Source organism: Aulonocara stuartgranti (genome assembly GCF_965226115.1).
Source record: "Aulonocara stuartgranti genome assembly, chromosome: 4".
Lineage (NCBI taxonomy): Eukaryota > Metazoa > Chordata > Actinopteri > Cichliformes > Cichlidae > Aulonocara > Aulonocara stuartgranti.
Genome location: NC_138942.1, coordinates 27,217,673 through 27,236,622, shown reverse-complemented (window position 1 = coordinate 27,236,622; position 18,950 = coordinate 27,217,673). Strand labels below are relative to the sequence as shown.

Below are 18,950 nucleotides of genomic sequence, written 5' to 3'. Positions count from 1 at the left end.
TGCAGCCACACATGTCAAAATCTCAGTTGAAGCCAGCTTTTTCTTTGTTACCAATGCTAATGCTGATTTCCTGTTTGACAGGTGATCAAATACTAATTGTTTCCTTTTATATCCCATTATAAGTGCCTCTGTGAGAGCCTTGAATGACTGCTGAACACCCGAGCTCCCTACTGATTCCTCCACACCCACGCACTGGGAGAAGCCCACAGCTGGAGGCATCGCCGAATCAAAGTACATCTTCTCTCTCCCCTTCATAGTACTGTTCTAAGTTCTCACCTGTGTGTGTCTTAAATGAAATCTATGCAGAGATGAATTACTAAGGGAAAATACTGCTGTAATGTGATTCGTTTCCTGCACTTTTTGTGTTGTTTTTACACTGCTGTCTGCTGTTAGTACACTACATGTTTGAGTTTATGATCAACTTTTTTGAAAGTGGAGGTTGATATGGTGAATTTGCATAGTTTTAGTCCATTGTGGAGTGTGGCATGTACTGACTAAAGAACAGTTTACAGTTAATGGGCGATGATGTGTAAGATTGTTCTAAAGCGCTGCAAAAACTATACTAACACAGCACTGTTAACCGGCTGTATTATCAGTTAAATATTATATTTTGTTGCACTTTCTTTTTTGTACACTTTTCCATATCTGAGCTCATTTGGAACAATTGCATTGTACAAATTGGGCAAAACCAACAGATACAGATGAGGACAGAGTTATTAGCCTCCCCTTTTTCCAAAGTACTGATACACAGAGCAGGCAATTTTTAACAAAGCTTTTCCAAACATCCTAGTTTTATTTTGGATGCTTATGTTATTTTACTTATCAGTGCCAAAATTATTAGCCCAGTTGATGTAAAAAGTCAAATGTGAATCCCTTTTGCTGGATAACCACCTGCATGTTCTTCTTTGGTGAATCTCTCAAGCTCCTACAGATTCGATGGCCTTCTGGCATGGAACTTGGTCTTCAGTTCATCCCACAGATTTTAGGTAGGATCCAATTTAGGGTTTTGTGTAGTCCAGTCAATAATATTCACTTTGGTCTTCTCAGTCGAGTTCTTCCCCAGGAGCGATGTGTGTTTTGGGTCATTCCTGTGTTGCAAGATAGAGTTCCTTCCACATTGATGAGATCCTCAGTTCAAGATGCACTGGAGCATCCCCACAGCCTAATAATCCCACCACCGTGTTTCACTGTGGGGTCGGTGTTCTTTGGTTGTAGGCCTACAATGTAAGCAGAGTCTCTGTGGCCGAAGAGCTCTAGTTTCATCTCATCTGACCAAAGGACACGCTTCCAGTACGCTTATTATTTCTCCAAGTTGTTAGTAACATACTTTCATCTGTCTCTTCTGCAGAAGTTTTTCTTGCTCTGCAACCTCCCAATCCACTCCTGTACATGGTTCGAGTGATAGTCTTCTTGGAGACTACAATTCCCTACTTGACTAAGTCATTCAATGGTGTCTTGGCAGTTGTTGGCAAATTTTCTTTCCAGAGTCTTTGAGATCTTTGGCTTCCTACCTCTGCCAGGCTCGTTCTGTACTCTGTGACTCTCTTTTAATTTCTTGATGATACTTCTCACTCCAGTTGTTGACACCTGGAAATGCTGTGACCACTTTGTATATCTTTGCTTTGGGATTATCAAGATTGCTCTGTTACAAAAGCAATAGGGAAAATTAGAAATTTCATACAGGTGATAATAATTTTGTTCTCATCTGTACTTCGGCTGGTGAAGAGTATGTAAGGGGACTTTCATGACTAAAGGTTTGTTCTGGGGGGGTGTTGGAGCTGTGAAACCCCATTCTTTCCAAATGTGCATTTTCCAGTGGTTGGTTTGCTCTGACGTCATGAGGAAATTTTAAGAAAGCACAGAAAACATGTTTTTACCACCTCAGTGGCTTGCACAGCAATAAAGGAGAGGGCTGTTTTGTTTTTTTTATCTCCACATCTGCTGCTCCAGTGTGTGGGAGAGTGAGTGTGTACTGTATGTCTTTTTCACTCGAGTTGGATTGAAATTTTGCTGATTTAAAAAAATCGTAGGTTGTTCTTTCATCGAAGACTTGAAGATAAGCAGAGTGTTAATGGCAATCATGCTTCAAAGCATTCCCTGAAAATTGTATAAAGTAGCCGCCAGAAGCAGGAGCTCTTCCTGAATATTTAGTGTCTGTTTAATTCAGAGTAATCACCATTTCTGGAGCTGCACCGTGATAGCTTTCTCCGATGCGGCGGAAGGATGAGCAAACCAGAAATAACATTTTTTTTCTCTATTCAAACTCGACGATAAGCTTTTGATTTACAATAAACTGTTTTCAGTGTTTTAAATTTGTCACTGATGCTTTTCAGAGTCCCTGTTAGTTGCACACACTGTATCTGTCCTCGCTGTTTTATGTTCTGTCATTTGACGTAACTGTTTAAAATCACTATTTACCAAATTAAGTGATCATACATGAAGGATGTGTCTGATACATTATTTGGGAACAATGGCTAGATTCTATTTTATTAACTTTTTTAAAAGTCTACATTTTGTACCTGATGTGTAATTATGTAATTTAAGTACCAGATTAAAACTGTATGCTTCAGATTACCACGAAAGGGCGGAATAATAGGTTTGGTAGGTTTGAATGTGACACAACACACGCAAGTTCTTGAATCGGACTGTCTGTAACATCTGCATAACGTACTGAGAGTTTTATGGGTTGCAAATTAAACACAGCTTTTCTCACAAATCATGTCAGTGTGGCAGAATTATTTGTGGTGCATTTTTCTCAACATTGCTTCAAATAAATGAAAAACAGCTGAGTTTTTTCTTTTATTTAAAAAAAAAGGCATTGCATGGCTCCTCTTAATTCATACTTAATCATCTTTTTTTTTAAACTCAAAGTGTGAATAATAACATTTTTAAATTTAAAAAAAAAATGTTCATGCATACAAAACAATGTATAGATAATAACCAAGATTAATTTTCCAGAAACCAGTTTGTTAGTTACACCTGTTCAACTGCTTGTTAACACAACTATGAAATCAGCCAATCACATGGCAGCAACTACATGCATTTAAGTTTGCTGACATGCTCAAGGCTACCCGCTGGAGTTCAAACTAAGTGAAATTAAGTGGATATTTCAGAAACTGGTAATCTACTGAGATTTTCTCACACAACCAGTCCCTCGGGTTTACAGACAATGGTCTGAAAAATAGAAAGTGTCCAGTATGTGGCAGTTCTCTGGGTGAAACTGAGGAAGAGTTTGCACAAGCTCACCAAAATTGGACAACAGAAGACTGGAAAACTGTTCCCTCCACTGATGAGTGTCAGGTTCTGTTCTGACATTCAGATGATAGGGTCAGAATTTGGTGCAAAAACAAAAATTATTGACACACTTCAGACACCTTGGAACCGACTCAGCATCATTTAAACACCACAGCCTATCTGAGTATTAATGCTTCCAGCAGGATGATACACCATGTCCAGCTCATATCATCTCACACTGGTTTCTTGAACATGACAATGAGTTTGCCTCCATAGTCATCACATCTCAAACCAATAGGGCATCTTTGGGATGTGGTGGAATGGGGGAGTCACATCATGGATGTGCAGCCAACAAATCTGTAGTAACTGTGTGATGATGTCATGTCATAATGGTTATTATTCTAATTAGTTAGTTAGGTCCTCCTGCGCCATTCGGCGCATTGGGCGTCAAATGTCCGCCAACGTACTCGATCAGCTGCAGCTGCTTCGCCCTCATCGCAATGTCTGTGGTGCGTAAATCATCGATGAAAGTTCTCTACCATGTTGTACAGGGACAGCCTGGTTTCCATCTTGGTTACGTCCCTCTGCAGCTTCTAATCGTCTCAGTGTTTTCAGCTGGTGCTAATTGGCCACACCTAGTCAGGTGTGGATAAAAGCATACCTGAGGCAAGCTTTCCGGCAGTGCACTAGTCTTTGCCTTGGTGGCACCAGCCACTTTAGCCAACCTGGTTTTCCATTTTAGGATGAAACCTCTTCTCACCCACACTCTGTTGTTCGTCTCCTTTTTTTATGTTGCGGCTTTTGAGCCGGGTCGTAACAGGGTGGGTTCCACATGATGGCAATCTTGGGCAGTTGGTGTGGGGGTTGGCATAGAACATGACCTGCAAAGCGCACATGTCGCTCAGTCACAATGTCCTGGAGGGGACGTGTGGCAGTCCGACGGTGTACTTCTTCATTGGTGACATGGTCCCGGTAAGAGACCCCCAGGTTCCCTCTTAGCCATCGCTGTTGGGCCACATTGAGTCTTCTGGCTGATGTTTTCCACATCTCACAAGTACAGATCGCGGTAGGTATAACGATGGAGTTGAGCAGACGAATCTTCGTCACCAGATCGATCTTTGGGATTGACCAGATCGTCCGGAGCCGCTGAAAGACCGTACCTGCTTTTGCAAGCCGACAGACTGTAAAAACAGACTGTAGCAGTGGGTGGGCATCACTGGTTCAGCTCTGCAGTGGTTTAGGTCCGACCTCTCTGAAAGGACTTTGTGTGTCATAATGAATGATTTTACCTGTACTTCCGCTGCCCTCCCCTGGGGGGTACCTTGGGGTTCCATTCTTGGTCCTCTACTGTTCTCTTTCTATTTGCTACCAGCTTATATGCTGATGGCTGTCAAGTCTATTTCCTTTTAAAACACAGTGGTTCTGTTCAGCCTCTCCTTAAATGTCTCAAAGACATCAGGGGGTGAATTTTCTTAATAAGATAAGATAAGATAAGATAACCTTTATTAGTCCCACACGTGGGAAATTTGTTTTGTCACAGCAGGAAGTGGACAGTGCAAAAGTTATGAGGCAAAAATTAGAATACAATAAGAATAAATACAGTACACAACTGTACAGAATAGAATAAAATACTATATACAGTAGAATAAAATAAAATAAATATACAATAAGATAAAAATAGAATACAAATACAAATACTATATACAACTGAGTAAAAATACAACGATGACAGAAAGGATTATTGCACTTAGTATTATTGCATATGTATGGATGTGTGTGCTTGATCAGTTAAAGTCTTTATTATGGAGTCTGACAGCAGTGGGGAGGAAAGACCTGCGAAATCTCTCCGTCCCACACCGTGGGTGCCGCAGTCTCCCACTGAAGGAGCTGCTCAGTGCTGTCACAGTCTGCTGCATGGGGTGGGAGATGTTGTCCATCAGGGATGACAGCTTAGCCGCCGTTCTCCTGTCACTCACCACCTCCACTGGGTCCAGAGGGCATCCTAGAACAGAGCTGGCCCTTCGGATCACCCTGTTCAGTCTCTTCCTGTCCCCAGCAGAGATGCTGCCGCCCCAGCAGACCACGCCATAAAAGATAGCAGAAGCCACAACAGAGTCATAGAATTTCTTCAGGAGTGGGCCCTCCGCTCCAAACGACCTGAGTCTCCGCAGCAGGTACAGCCTGCTCTGCCCTTTCCTGTAGAGGGCGTCTGAGTTATGAGTCCAGTCCAGTCTATTGTTCAGATGAACACCAAGGTACCTGTAGCTGTCCACAGCCTCAATGTCCATACCTTGGATGTTCAGTGGTTGCAGTGGAGAATGCTTGTGCCTGCGGAAGTCTACCACCAGTTCCTTGGTTTTACTGGCGTTGATCTGGAGGTAGTTCAGCTGGCACCAGTCCACAAAGTCTTGGGTCAGACCTCTGTACTCCTTGTCGTCCCCATCAGTGATGAGGCCGACTATTGCAGAGTCATCAGAGAACTTCTGCAGGAAGCACTGGGTGGAATTGTGGGAGAAGTCTGCAGTGTAGATGGTGAAGAGGAACGGAGCCAGAACCGTTCCCTGTGGGGCCCCCGTACTGCAGACGACCCTGTCCGACACACAGCCCTGAGTCCTCACATACTGTGGTCGGTCGGTGAGGTAGTCCAGGATCCAGGTAGTGAGGTGATGGTCCACTCCAGAGTTCACCAGCTTGTCCTTTAGAACCGAGGGAAGAATGGTGTTGAAGGCACTGGAGAAATCAAAGAACATGATTCTCACAGTGCTTCCAGCGGTCTCCAGGTGAGCGAGGGAACGATGTAGGAGGTGAATGACGGCATCATCCGCTCCAATGCCAGGCTGGTAGGCAAACTGAAGTGGGTCCAGTGATGAGCTTATTAGGCGCCGAAGCTGAGCCAGGACCAACCGCTCCATTTTAATGAAAGAAAAGACTGAGGTCACAGTTCTTAAATCCAGTGGCTCCAGCTGTTTCCCTGCCTTTGACTTTTTCTGTTTGGCTCCACATGAAAAATCCAGCATCACCAATTTAGGTGTGAAGATGGACCCCAGCCTCCTTCCACTTGAGGCGGCAGTGCAAAACCAAGCCCATCCTGTCTAGATGGCACCGATCCACGCATTTATCATCTCTCGGATTATTATAATAGTCTTTTAAGTGGAATTCACAAGGCTTCCCTCTCACATCTACCGCTTTGTACAAAATGCTGCTGCACAATTTCTAGCATCCCTTCACTGGCTTCCCGTTCAGTTTTGAATCCCTTTTAAAATGATGTAATTTGTTTTTAAGACTCTTAATGATCTTGCCCCTTCTTATTTGTCTGAGCTGCTTCACCCTTACATGCCGTCACGTGCTCTTAGATCAGCTTTTGACTGTCCCAAAGACATTTTATAAAACCAGAGGAGCCAAAGCCTTTGCAGCTTTGGCTCCTAAAATGTGGAATGAGCCGCCCCCAGAAGCAGGCAGGCTATATCCTTTGCTGTTTTTAAAACCTTTTCTCTTTGGCTTTTAACTCAGTATGAGTTGTCATCTGTCTTGAACTTTTACCCTTTGTATGTACCTGTGCTATTTTTAAATGTTCTTTAGCACCTATGTATTAACTTAGAGCTGATTTGAATGGAGTGAATAGTCCAAGTGTGAGCCATATTTCAAAGCTTGTAGGGAAGTGCCATGAAGTGCTTCACACCACATTTCATACACTGACACAACACAGCGCTGGGTGAACTATTTGAATTACTACAAGGTTGCCTTATCTCACCACAGCTGTTACCAGCAGCATTTTGTTTCTGCCTACGCCTTCTTTTTCTTTAGTTTCCCAGGTTAAAGAAGTTTCTTGCACACTGACAGAGCCTCACTGGGTTAGGTGTTGCAAAGATACATAAGATGTGCGAGATATTCTTTGAAAGAGCCTAAAAATCTAAAAATGTCTAAAACTATATCAGGACATCTCTACCCTGAAGGAGTCTGTGCTAGAAGAAGAAATCGTTACATCAGTTTCATTGAGACTGGGAGATGTACATTTTCAGGGTGTTTTTCAAACGGACCAGCATTAGAATAAAATGAAATGGAGTCTAACTTTTGGTCTTTTACTAAAGAAGGCCAAATAGGGGAAGAAAAATAAGCCCTTTCATCTATTTAAACAGGAACATGGCTGTGTGTTAGCTGTTCAACACTTGTATAAATACACTGTAACAAATTCCTGTAAAAACTGCAGCAGGATTTTACAGTAAGCAGGCTGTATTTCAAAAATCTAGTAGTATTGTGTAAACAGCAAAGCATTCTGGGAGCTGGTGGAAGTTTATTTGACTGTTACATCAAATGTACTGACTATACTTGAATTACAATTTCCCAATCACTGCTGGAATCAGAGTTACCCAATCTAAGATATAGACAAACCACCAAAGCAACATCCATATGTGTTATTTACATGTTTATTTTTTTTAATCTGTGAAGAAAGTGGCGGTCGCCTCTGTTACAGTTAAATTTCAGTCGATGCTAAACGGTTACCACTGACCCGTCCCATCTCATGTTTCCTCATGTTATATGTAGATAATAGGTTCAAATGTTGCTCTGTGCCAAGCTGACTGAGGCTATAGAGAGAAATAAGGATTGTTATTACTAACTGTAGTTCAGAATAATGGCAATTTTTGTTCTGCTATTTATTTCCTAAAAGTATTTGTAGTATGATACATGAATATATTTGCAAAAGCTTGTGTGCCACCTCTTTTGGGCACAAACTGCTGCCACTAATCGAGTGCAATTCTGTGGGAAACAGAATTAGGACCAAATTATTAAAGAGAGTCTGTTACATTTGGGACATTTGCACAATTAGCTTGTACTAATCTCTAGATATGAATAACAGGTATTTTTTTTCTGTCAAATATATTATAATTTTGCAAAATAACTTACTGCAGAAATTACACTATTACTGTAAAAACTTAAGTGCCCCTATATACACACTCTAGAAATTACAGTATTACTGAAAAAACTTCAAGCATCAGGAGAAAGCATCAGTAAAATAATCAAGTATCTTCTTGTAAAAACAAAAAACCTTTGGGCCACTCTTCTTTACAATATTGTTTCAGTTCATTGGGGTTTGCAGTCATTCATGTATGCACAGCTCTTATAAGTTCCCACCCCAGCATTTCCACAATGACCTTAAACCCCAGCCAGGTTTAAAGTCCTGTTTTGGAAAAGGCCTTTAACATTTAACCTGCTAACTGAGTCCTGTAGAGTCTGAGGCGTAGCTCTTGGGGTTTTGGCAGTTACTACAGGCATTGCACGGTCTGGCCTTGGAGTGTATTTGCTGGGACATCCACTCCTGGGAAGACTGCCAACTATCTTGAATCATTTGTGAATAATCCTTCTCACTGCTGAATGATGGACTTCAAATGGTTTCGACGTGACTTTATAACCCTCCCCTGATTGATGTGAAGCTGATGTCTTTCCTTGTTGGTATTGCATTAACACTGACCCAATTGTTCCAGACCTGCAAACTGACAAAACTTCTCCTTTCGTAGCGGTGCATTCACTTTTAGATGATCAATTAATCAGGTGTATTTGATTAGCAGCACCTGGCTCTTTCTCCATTTCCACAGGTTTTACAGCTTTTCCAATCTTCCTGCTGATCATCACACAGCTGTTCCTGAGCCCTCCTCAAAGCCACTACTTATGGAGCTGCAGAGCTTCAGTCGTCGCTGTATTGTTGAATAGCTCACAGTTAGAGTGACTCTGGCTTCCATGCTTCTTGTCTGGCTCTGTAATCTGTTTGGAAGACTTTCTGTTGTCTTCTGTGTGCAGACACCTGCAGAGAAACCCCTCCGAAAAAGCAGGGGGCAAACTGAGCCTGGGAGAGCTCCTGTGGAGAGACTTAGCGAGGACACTCACGCACACTCAGGAAGCGGGATCATCACTACTGTGGACTTTGTGTTGGACTATTGTTGCACTGTTCCCTTGTAAATAAACTCACTGTGTTATTGAAGAGAGACTGTGTCTGTCCTGACACGATTTTGACATTCAGCTATGTGAGCGTGAAGGTAGCATGAAGGGGTTATCCCAGGTGTGACAGAGCCAGAAGCCAAACAAGACCCCAGAAAGGTCGGCAATCAAACCTTTTACGTTCAAGTTCACACCTAGAGCCAATTTAGAATCAACAATTAACCAATTGGGAAAGTCAGGAGCCTCTCTACACTCTGCATATTCTGCATTTGTTCAGCATACCCTGGAGAACAGTGAGGGTTATAGACTGCAAGACAAAGGGATCATGGACTGAATCTCAAATGAGGAGGTTTGTGTTTCTTATTCACTTTCTTATTCTTGCCATGACCAAAGATCATTTAAAAAGACATTAGCTTATTTTGTATGCAGCAACATGCTTTAAATGTTCTCACAGCATCTGCTTCATTAACAGGACTTGCTGTGCAAATAAATTCCTATTAACATACACAGACTAATATAATGCCCAGTGTTGTCCAACAAGGCTAATGTGTTTTCTATGTCTAAGTTACCAAAATAAGGGAGGCTCTGCTTGTTATAATTATACAATTATATGCTCTTCTGCAGCAGGAGGGCCAGATGCCCAACACGACACTGAATAGAACTGCTGATCAAATGTAAATAAAAACAGCTTTCACTGTTTGACATTTCCGCAAGACCTTTCAGGAAAATGGTTGCTAACAGAGAAGCGGTGTGCTGGAGCAACATTAATCATCATATTCAGCCTCTGGTGCTTTCTTTGATGTCAGCAGGAAAACAAGCCAGGGTCTGGTGTGTTACTGCAATGTTCACTCTTGTTATCAAAAGATTGTAGCCTGATGCACACTCAAGCACTCTGATAGAACCCTTAAACTCTGCGAAAAACACGGCTGTATGTCTGAACATGCCAGCTTTTCTTTTTTAATGATTCCGGAAACACTTCACTAACAAGTGTAAAACATAGACTTCAAAGTACTTGTTGTTTCTTGTTATTCCTCAAGCACATTTTTCACAAATGCACCACTTTCCTGTTATTTTCTGCAATGCAGTTATCCAGGATGGATACAAAGGGAAATGGGACTGATAGATGAGGACTTCTTTTCTCCTCAAATCTGGCTCTGTTCCACTAGCAAGTATGTGATTTCAGAGGAAACAGAATTGAATCACCCTGAGTGTGGTGGTGCCTGATTGACAAACTGTTTGAATTACCTCTGCAGACACCCTACATCAACATAGGTTAGCATGGGGTATTACTCCTCAGCATCACGATGGGTTTCCTCATGTGTTTAATAAGACTTGATGGATGTTCAGAAGCACAGCGCTTGAATAAATCATGACTCCTTTGGTACTCTCAATGGGTAAATCAGAAAAAGCATGGCTTATCATTTATTTATGTATTCTTGGTTTTTCTGCAATAAGCATCATATTGCTGCCTGCAAAGTATAATTCATGTAAATACTTTACAAAGTTGTCGGTAGCTTCATTTCCATTGTTGTATGATCGTTTTTTATATGGTGATTATAGTTTGTTTAAAGTCTGAAGCAACTCAAGCTTTTAAATAAAACAAGTGACAAGAGAAAGAAAATGTCAGATTTAAATTCATAAACAAAGTCTGGGCATTATCCACACAAGGTAACACCAAACCAAAGTATCATACAAAGAAAAGAAACATTTAAATTGTACAACTTCCTCTAAATGATTCAATAACATTTGTGATTTAAACCCTTAAAGCTTGAAATATAAAATAATTGCCATAAAATTCTAGTTATTGAACCATCTGACAAATTAGTTAAAAATAATAATTCAATTTTATTTTCCATATTTGTATCGTGTTTGTAGCAATTGCTTAAAATGTATTGTGCCATTTATTTAGATTTTTAATGCGGGGGGGGGGGGGGATCACAACAATGATGTAGATGCCTCAAAAACTCACAAAAAACTGTATGAATCAAATATGAGACACTAGGCGTTAAGGGGTTATTAGGATATTAGAAACACTTCGTGTGCTGAGCTCCTTTTGCTTTTTTGATCCACACCCTGCTGAGAAGACATCCAGGAAAAGGTGAGTACTGCTAATATTAACCATATGCCTGCAAATAATCATAAAGTCTGCACAGTTCTGATCAGGTGTGACGAGCAGTCCCCCCTCTGCTTCTTCGCCTTTAACAAGCTGTCATTTAAACAATACTCCCAAAATATCAGACTCAATAAACCCAATGAAGAAAACAAGTTAGCTTTTATTTTCTTCAGCTTTTTAATGTCAATCCTCAATAAACTAATAAAAATATAGATAAAAAAGAGTAGTACCAATGTTCTCATCAGACCCACAGAAGCAAGTGCTTCATTCTTATATACATATTTATTTCATTTAATTATGCACTTATTCCTATTTGAAAGCCTTGAAATGAAGCATACCAAACAGAATATAGTATTCCTGAAAAGTTTTTCATTAAAGTTGTAATTTATTCCAAGCACTTTTTTTTATCAGCACATCTTAAAGAACCAGCTTTAAAAAGACTTTGAGCCAGTGTGCTGTGCTCAGAGTCTCATGCTCACCTGTTGCTGCAATATTGGAGTGAAAATGACTTCCAAACAAATTCCTGCTCCACACCAGTGTGGAACAATATAGCTCTAATACTCTGACATTTTCACACCTTCACAAGGCATTGCTTTCATTATAGTTGGGTTTGTTCATTGAATTCTATTATTTTTTGACATTTTTCCAGTTTTAAACCCTTGAAACATACCAATAGAAGCTTTTCCCAAAATGTCACTTAGAGCGAACAATATTATACAAGCTCATTTCAAAAGACTAGGTTTACTATATAGACTTACACCCAGATCCTGCACACTTGATATTATAACGCTGCATTAAAACCAGATGATATCCAGCCCCGTGTCAGTGTGTCACATCAAACAGACGTGGAATAATACAGCTCTGAAAGTTCACCTGCCAGGGGGACGATCAGGGTGCAAAAAAACGTGTCTTTTATTCCTCTTTTTGCAATCCACGTGTCATTTGTTATAACAAATAGCATGGCATTACATCAATTTCCTAATAGCTACAAAGACACACTTGTGCTCTGATACAGAGCATAATAAAACAGGGTGCATCAAAAGGCTGTTTGAGGCCAGGAGGTGGACAAAACTCATCATAACAAGGGTAATTGCTGCTGTTGCTGGGGCAGAAATTTCGGGGGAGGTTAACTCTCCTGTGGCTATAGCTGCTTTTGAAATTTATGAAATTGCGTCAGTGTAAATCAAAAGGGAGGTGGGCACACGCAGGAGCCCCTAACTTCCATCACAAGATCATGTGCTCTCAGCATCGAAATCATCCCATCTGCCACATTTGCACTGACACATTTATAGAAATCTATGCGGGCTGAGTGCATGTTAGCCACTCTCCTCCATCTCTTTGGCTTGAAGGTGATGACTAATGCCACTGGCAAGATAGCGAGTGAGCAACAGCGTGCAATTCTTTTCTGAAGGCACTTCTAGTCAGTGAAAGTGGGTGTGAGGATACATGCACAACTATACCACATTGTGTTCATGAACAATCCATTGTGCAGCATAGCAGTGGTTCTGTTTGGCTCAATGCCATTTTCATACTGAGCTACAAATACACCTATTGATGGAAAACATGGAATTATAGGCCGCTGGAAGAGGACACAGCCGTCTGATTTTTCTCTCTGTCATTTTGAATTTCTTACTGTTTCTTTTCAACCTCAATGGGATTATTTTCCACCACTTTTTGTGGTCCCTTTGTGACCAATTTATTTACACTAACATTACATTTACAGCGTTAACGTTGACATTTAATGGAGTCTGAGCAAAGCAGGACGTGAGCTTCGCAAAGGTTGGCACAGCAAGAGTTACAAGTATTGGCAGTTCTGTCTGAATCCTCCATTCACAGAGGTTAGAGTAGAGAAAATAACATATTTTTGCAAAAACATCACGCTGCCCTCTGCAGCCCCTGCAGATTCTCTCATTCTGGGTCAGCCTGACCTTGAGCCCCTGCTGGAGTGGACCCGGTGCTCTCTCTCTGTCTTTCCATATTACTCTTCAAGCATCATTTCATCTAGTTGGCTGTTGAGAATTTGTTTGCTGATAAGTCCCTTCCTGAAATGACCCCCTCCTTCAACCCAGTAACCCGATGCTCCTTAGCCTTGGAGATTCACTCACCCTCATGTTACCTTATGCAGTAAAAACACTACTTTGATTTGTGTGTGCTTTCCCGTTCACTGGATCTGTGTGACAAAAGTCTTGCAATCAAAATCTGAAGTTCATTCTAAAGCTTGATAATCTGTGAATTCATTTAGGGCCCCTCCAGTGTTATTACACCGGTTTATGTAATTAAGTCCCTCCGGAGACTTTAACTGAAATTTAAATTCAAAATGCTGCTCTTAGGAGGTGAGACGCGCAGGAGCAGAAAAACACTCATTAGCGGTGCCACGCAGTTTTGTCATCAGGGCTATAACCACAGTCAAAGGTAATCTGTCAGTAGTGTTGACAGTAAATAGGCTGCCTTGAGATTTCATTATGAAGTGTGTGTGTAAGGAATTACCATTTAAATGAGATGTAATGACAGCTTTATCCCACTCTGCTGGGTTTTGGGGGTTTTTTTGTTTGTTTGTTTTTTGATACTGAATACAGCTACCAAAACCTGGAACACCAGTTTGACCAGTTTGTTAGGTACACCTGTTCAACTTCCTCTTTGACACAAATACCTAATCAGCCAATCACATTGCAGCAACTCATTGAAGTTAGAAATATAAAGATGGTCTGCTGGAGTTCAAACTGAGCATCGGAATGAGGAAGAAAGGTGTTCAAGTGACTTTGAGTGTGGCATTTGTGAACGCACAATGGGTCAAACTCTGATTGCAGGGGAAACAGGAAACAGAGGCTAAAGTTTAGGCATGCTCACCAAAAACGTTTCCTGTTCTGATGAGTCTCCATTTCTGCTATGACATTCAGATGGCTGGGTCACAGTTTGATTTAAACAGTATGAAAGGAAGAATCCATCCTGCCCCGGATCAAAGTTTTAGTGGTTTGGGAGAGAACTCCACAGCCCGCCTGATGCTGATCATGTCCATACCTTTATGACCACGGTGTGACGATCATCTGATGGCTGTTTCCAGGAAAATAACACACAATGTCAAAAAAGCTCAGATCATCACAAATCGGTTTCTTGAACTTGTACTGAACTCAAATAGCCTCTGCAGTCACCTTTGGGATGTGTTAGAATGGGGTATTCACATCATGTCGAGATGGACCAAAACCTCTGAGTGAATTTAGCTCTGAAGACAAGAGAGGGTGTACCTAATAAAGAGTCCACCAAGTATATATTATCATAATCATTTACTCTTTTACTTTTTTATATTACTTCATTACTTTGTTTCCTATGCCATTGAGGATCAAAACAATAAAGATGTTTTGTTACAGTTTCTGTTAATTTCAGCTGCAGTTTGGCTGAATAAATCTCATCAAAACTAACATTTTACTTCTGATGTTTCACTACTGATAATTAGATGATGTTTCAAACCATTGAAGTGAGAAACTGAAAATGAAATCCACATTTCACTCACCCTTATATTTAGAGAATCGCAAGATCTCTTTAGAAGAAAAAAAACTGCAATCAAGATGTCCCGTCTGATTTTACAGTGCAAAATGCGAGCCTTTGAAGACAAAAATCCATCACACACTGACAAATTCACACACACATTTTATTATTGATTAGAGTAAAACAAACCCACCCACTGGGTGAGACAAGAGCTTTCACAGTAAGCACAGTAAACACAGTTTTCCAGTAGCAGGTAAGAGTTACAGTTACAGTAAGACAGGCTGCACACGGCAACAGCCAATTCACAGTGAGAGTCTCCAAAGCCAGCATGGAGACAAATGCCTCCAAAAAAAAGGTCACACAGTCACCAAGGTACAGCAGAATAACATTTGGAGATGCATGAATAATGACATTCAAGCACACACAAAGAGAAGATCAGTACTAAGTCTGCAAATCCTTTGTCTTTGCCAGTGAAGGCGTGCAGTCTGTCCTCGGTGATTGCATGAGAGGAGTAGCTCATCCTCCAAGTGCTACTAGAGGGGTTTTTTGCATACTGTCTCATTAGTGCATAATCTGCCCTCAGCCGTGTGTGCTATTCTTTAATGGTGCAGCTGGCTTGACCTTTAGAATGTGTTAAATGTGCTCACATGCTTTTTCTTCTCCACCACAACATTGATAAACTTACAGTGCACAACATAAAACAGTGACAAATCTGCACTTTTCTGCTACCACGATGTAGTAATTTAAGACACATTAAGTACAACGCAGCTGTGTGATGAAGTTGGCTTTACATCAAACCTTTACACAGATACCATACTGATAAATCAAGAATAGTTTAAACAAAGTCAGATTTTTTTTTAAAATGGCACATGTCAGCTGCAAGTTGCCTATTGTTCCTTTTTTCATTCTCATTCTTTAAAAATATGACGACTACAGTTGATACATTAATTCCTCACAACAAACATAAACACGTCTCCAAACTTCACCGGTAATATCACCACTTGGTACATTAACGCAGTGTGTGTGTGGCATAGAAATTCCTCCTCTTGTCACGTGTTGATGTGAACAGCGGGTGCTTTCCGAGGAGGGAAAGAAAAAAGAGAGACATCTGTACTGGCAGATGGCTCGTTGCTGGGGGTGGCAGTTAGCAGTGGTCGGGGTGGCCAGATAGCTGTCAATCTCAGTGCACAGCCACGGTGACGGGCAGCATGTTTTGGAGCAGTTCCCGTGATGACTGCGAGCGGGATGGATGAGAGCTCTCTGGCGCAACCCTCAAACTCAAGCCTTCAGCCTGAGCAGGGGCGACTCTGAAGCCTCTGTGGGGTGGCCGAATAGCTACAATGAACTGCCTCTTGAATGTTTCGCTCAACACAATGTAGATGAAAGGGTTGATGCAGCTGTTGGCATAGCCCAGGCTGATGGCGATGTTGTAGACATACAGGAAAGCAAAGCTGGGCCGCTGTACTCCCAGGTGGGCCAGCTGGAGGATATAATAAGGGGCCCAGCATAAGAAGAAGGCCAGGCAAATGGCCACTGCCATGCAGGTCACCTTTCTTGTACGCACCCTGAGGCTGCGCTGGGGTAGTGGAGCAACTGTGGCTGACATATTTTGAAGAATCTTGAAGAAGACACTGCAGATGACCACTAAAGGAAGAGCAAAGCCCAAGAAGAACTGGTACAGGGTGAACCAGTATGTATCTGTGGCCGGGTTTGGGAGCAGGAGGGCGCAGCCGACCGAGCCGTCCTTGAGACCCATGAGTCCAGTGTACATCCAGACCGGAGTAATGGAGACCAGAGAAAACACCCACACCAGCGCCACTGCCGCCCCTGCCACGAAGGGGGTTCGAACGTGTTTGAAGCGGATGGGGTGGACTGTTGCCAAGTAGCGGTCCAGAGTCATGACAGTCAGAATGTACGTGCTGACGATCTGGCTGTTGGAATCAAGCGCTGTGATGACAGTGCACATGGTGCCACCGAAGCACCAGGAGCCATTGCCCACGAGCTGGTGAATGAGAAAAGGCATGCCAAGGAGAAAGAGGAGGTCTGCGATGGACAAGCTGAAGATAAATATGTCTGGCACTGATGGATGAGAGCAGAACTTGGTCTTCTTCACAATGGTGTAAATGAGAATGCAGTTCCCAGTGATCCCAAAGAAACAAATAACACCAAAGATGCTGGGCATGAGCACATTGTTGTACTGCTCATGATCTGGTAGAAAGGACAAAAACAGAATATTCTCCATCAGCTTTCTTTCCTTATAACTTTTTTTCATTCATTTGTTTTCAAAGTGTCAATAACTACTTTTTGCATGAAAATGAACAACATAATATTTCATCTCTGGTGATAAATCTCTATGCATGTGCCCAATTCAACAGAAAAACGAGAAGAAGAAAAGCTTACCTTTTTCCAGATTGTCAGGTGAGCTGAGGTACGAAGAAGATGAATTCATAATGTAGTCCTCCATCCAACCTCGAAGAATAATACGAATATACTCTAAAATAACTTATATATCAGTTTAAGGCAAAGAAGATAGATGAGCTTGAGAAAATACGCATATTTTAAATATACATATGCATACAAAAATCCAGCTTAAACTGTTGCTTTATGGCTTTGATAGCAGAGGTTCAGCCGCGCGCGCATGTTTTTGTCGTCCAAGACACTTCAGCAGGCACGCGACAGATAAAACGCGCGCGCTCGCGTCAGCTCTGAGTCTGGTATTTGGCAACTGCGAGATAAAGTACTCCGCAACTCGGAGACCCTTAAAAAAATCATCATTCTTATTTCTAAGTTTGTGTCGTCACCCACTGAACAGCTGTGAGCTATACTTTCCGCCGCCAGTGTGAGTAATACTGGAAGTCATTCTTGAGTGAATACCTAATGGACGATATCCTCGCTTCATTCCACCTTATTTTCTTTTAAAAAGCGTTAGCCGTCAGACCAAATAGCTTTATCATTCACAATGCCGTTACGATGGAGGTCACACGATAGGTTATCTGTTATAAACAGTCTAATTAATTGTCCAACTGAACAGTGTCACTCTCCATATTGTTTGCTGTGTAATATTTGGAAAAGATATGCACATTTCTTATCTCAACTGTGCGGTATTAACATATGGCTAAGTACTTCTGGTAGCAACCCTTGATTGGTTAAAGACAGAAAGAACCCATTTTTGTTTATTCCCACTAGGTGGCAGCATTGTCAAGGTTTTAATACCTCTGCTGTCAAAGGCCAGGATTAAAAGCAGATGTGCAAGAAATGAAAACAGGAAAACAGAAGACCAAATATTCCAGCAATTATCCAAGTAAAGCTTTATGAGATGGCGTTTATACATATCGTATTTTATGGCTGAAGCCATATGGATCCTTGAACATAATATTGAGAAATTTGCATTCCTGCGTTCTCTAATGTGTCCTACTTTAACCTAGTAGACTAATTTATTACACTGCAGCTAAAATGCATGAATCTGTGTTCTTAATTTCCCATTTCAGACTGAATGAGATGGACATAAATGCATCTAAGTGAGAAATGTGTTATGTATGTGGCTACAGTTAACAGTGATAGTAGTTAATTGTAGTTTGTAGGATAATGATAAATATGGGTGACAGTTTTGTGGCAAGGGGGAACGAACTAGGGTGTGGCATTGATAAATGTTTAGTTTACAGTGAACATGTTCACTTCTCTGCCTTTACATATTTGACAGTCCTTTTGTCTTGTCAGATATGGTGTTGACAATCAGGTAGGCGGTTTAAAGTAACTAGAAGATGACCAAGCTATAAGGTTAAGCCAGGACACACAGCTGAAAATCTCAATGAAAGTTTGTGAATGAATTAATGCATAGCCATCCTGCAGCTTGCCTGTGACTGAAAGAGAGACTCGAGACAACGTGAGACAACATCACAAGTTTTCAGGGCCATAAAGGTCATTCACTCATTGGAGCAGGTTATGTTCAAGATAACAGATCAACACTTACAAATCCAAAGCCTACTGACCAATCAGGTCTCTCTGAAAACACTGTAGTTATTCCCAGAAGAGCCCACAGATCAATGAGTTGACAGTGAGATGGTCTCAAATTTCTAGCTTTCCATTAAGATCAATAATAAGGGACTTTATCGCTTGTTTTATTTTTTTGCTGCCTGCAAGCTTTTTATAACCAATCAATTCTACATGAGAGTCCTAAAGTATTGCAGGC

At 41.4% G+C, this 18,950-nt stretch overlaps 2 protein-coding genes across 2 annotated transcripts in view; one reads left to right on the top strand and one right to left on the bottom strand.

Annotated features, from left to right (window-relative positions):
* usp43b (ubiquitin specific peptidase 43b) overlaps positions 1–2,719 on the top strand; it is an 86,508-nt gene extending 83,789 nt beyond the window's left edge. The window contains exon 16 of the mRNA XM_082531937.1: positions 124–2,719. Coding sequence (XP_082388063.1) covers positions 124–134 — 11 coding nt within the window. The 3' untranslated portion in view covers positions 135–2,719. The remainder of the gene's footprint in view (positions 1–123) is intronic.
* Positions 2,720–15,033: 12,314 nt separating this feature from the next.
* mchr1b (melanin-concentrating hormone receptor 1b) lies at positions 15,034–17,896 on the bottom strand. The gene is made up of 3 exons (XM_082532034.1): positions 17,636–17,896; positions 17,162–17,230; positions 15,034–16,969 (listed from the first exon to the last, which is right to left on the bottom strand). The coding sequence occupies exons 1-3, from the start codon at positions 17,658–17,660 to the stop codon at positions 15,942–15,944; spliced, it is 1,122 nt and encodes a 373-aa protein (XP_082388160.1). The 5' UTR covers positions 17,661–17,896; the 3' UTR covers positions 15,034–15,941.
* Between the last annotated feature and the right edge of the window lie 1,054 nt (positions 17,897–18,950).

Coding starts and splice junctions, on each gene's coding strand:
- mchr1b (XM_082532034.1), bottom strand. CDS start 17,660: ATGAAGCGAGGATATCGTCCATTAG. Junction 17,231..17,635: donor GCGAGGATATCGTCCATTAG/GTATTCACTCAA, acceptor TTATTCTTCGAG/GTTGGATGGAGGACTACATT. Junction 16,970..17,161: donor ACCTGACAATCTGGAAAAAG/GTAAGCTTTTCT, acceptor CCTTTCTACCAG/ATCATGAGCAGTACAACAAT.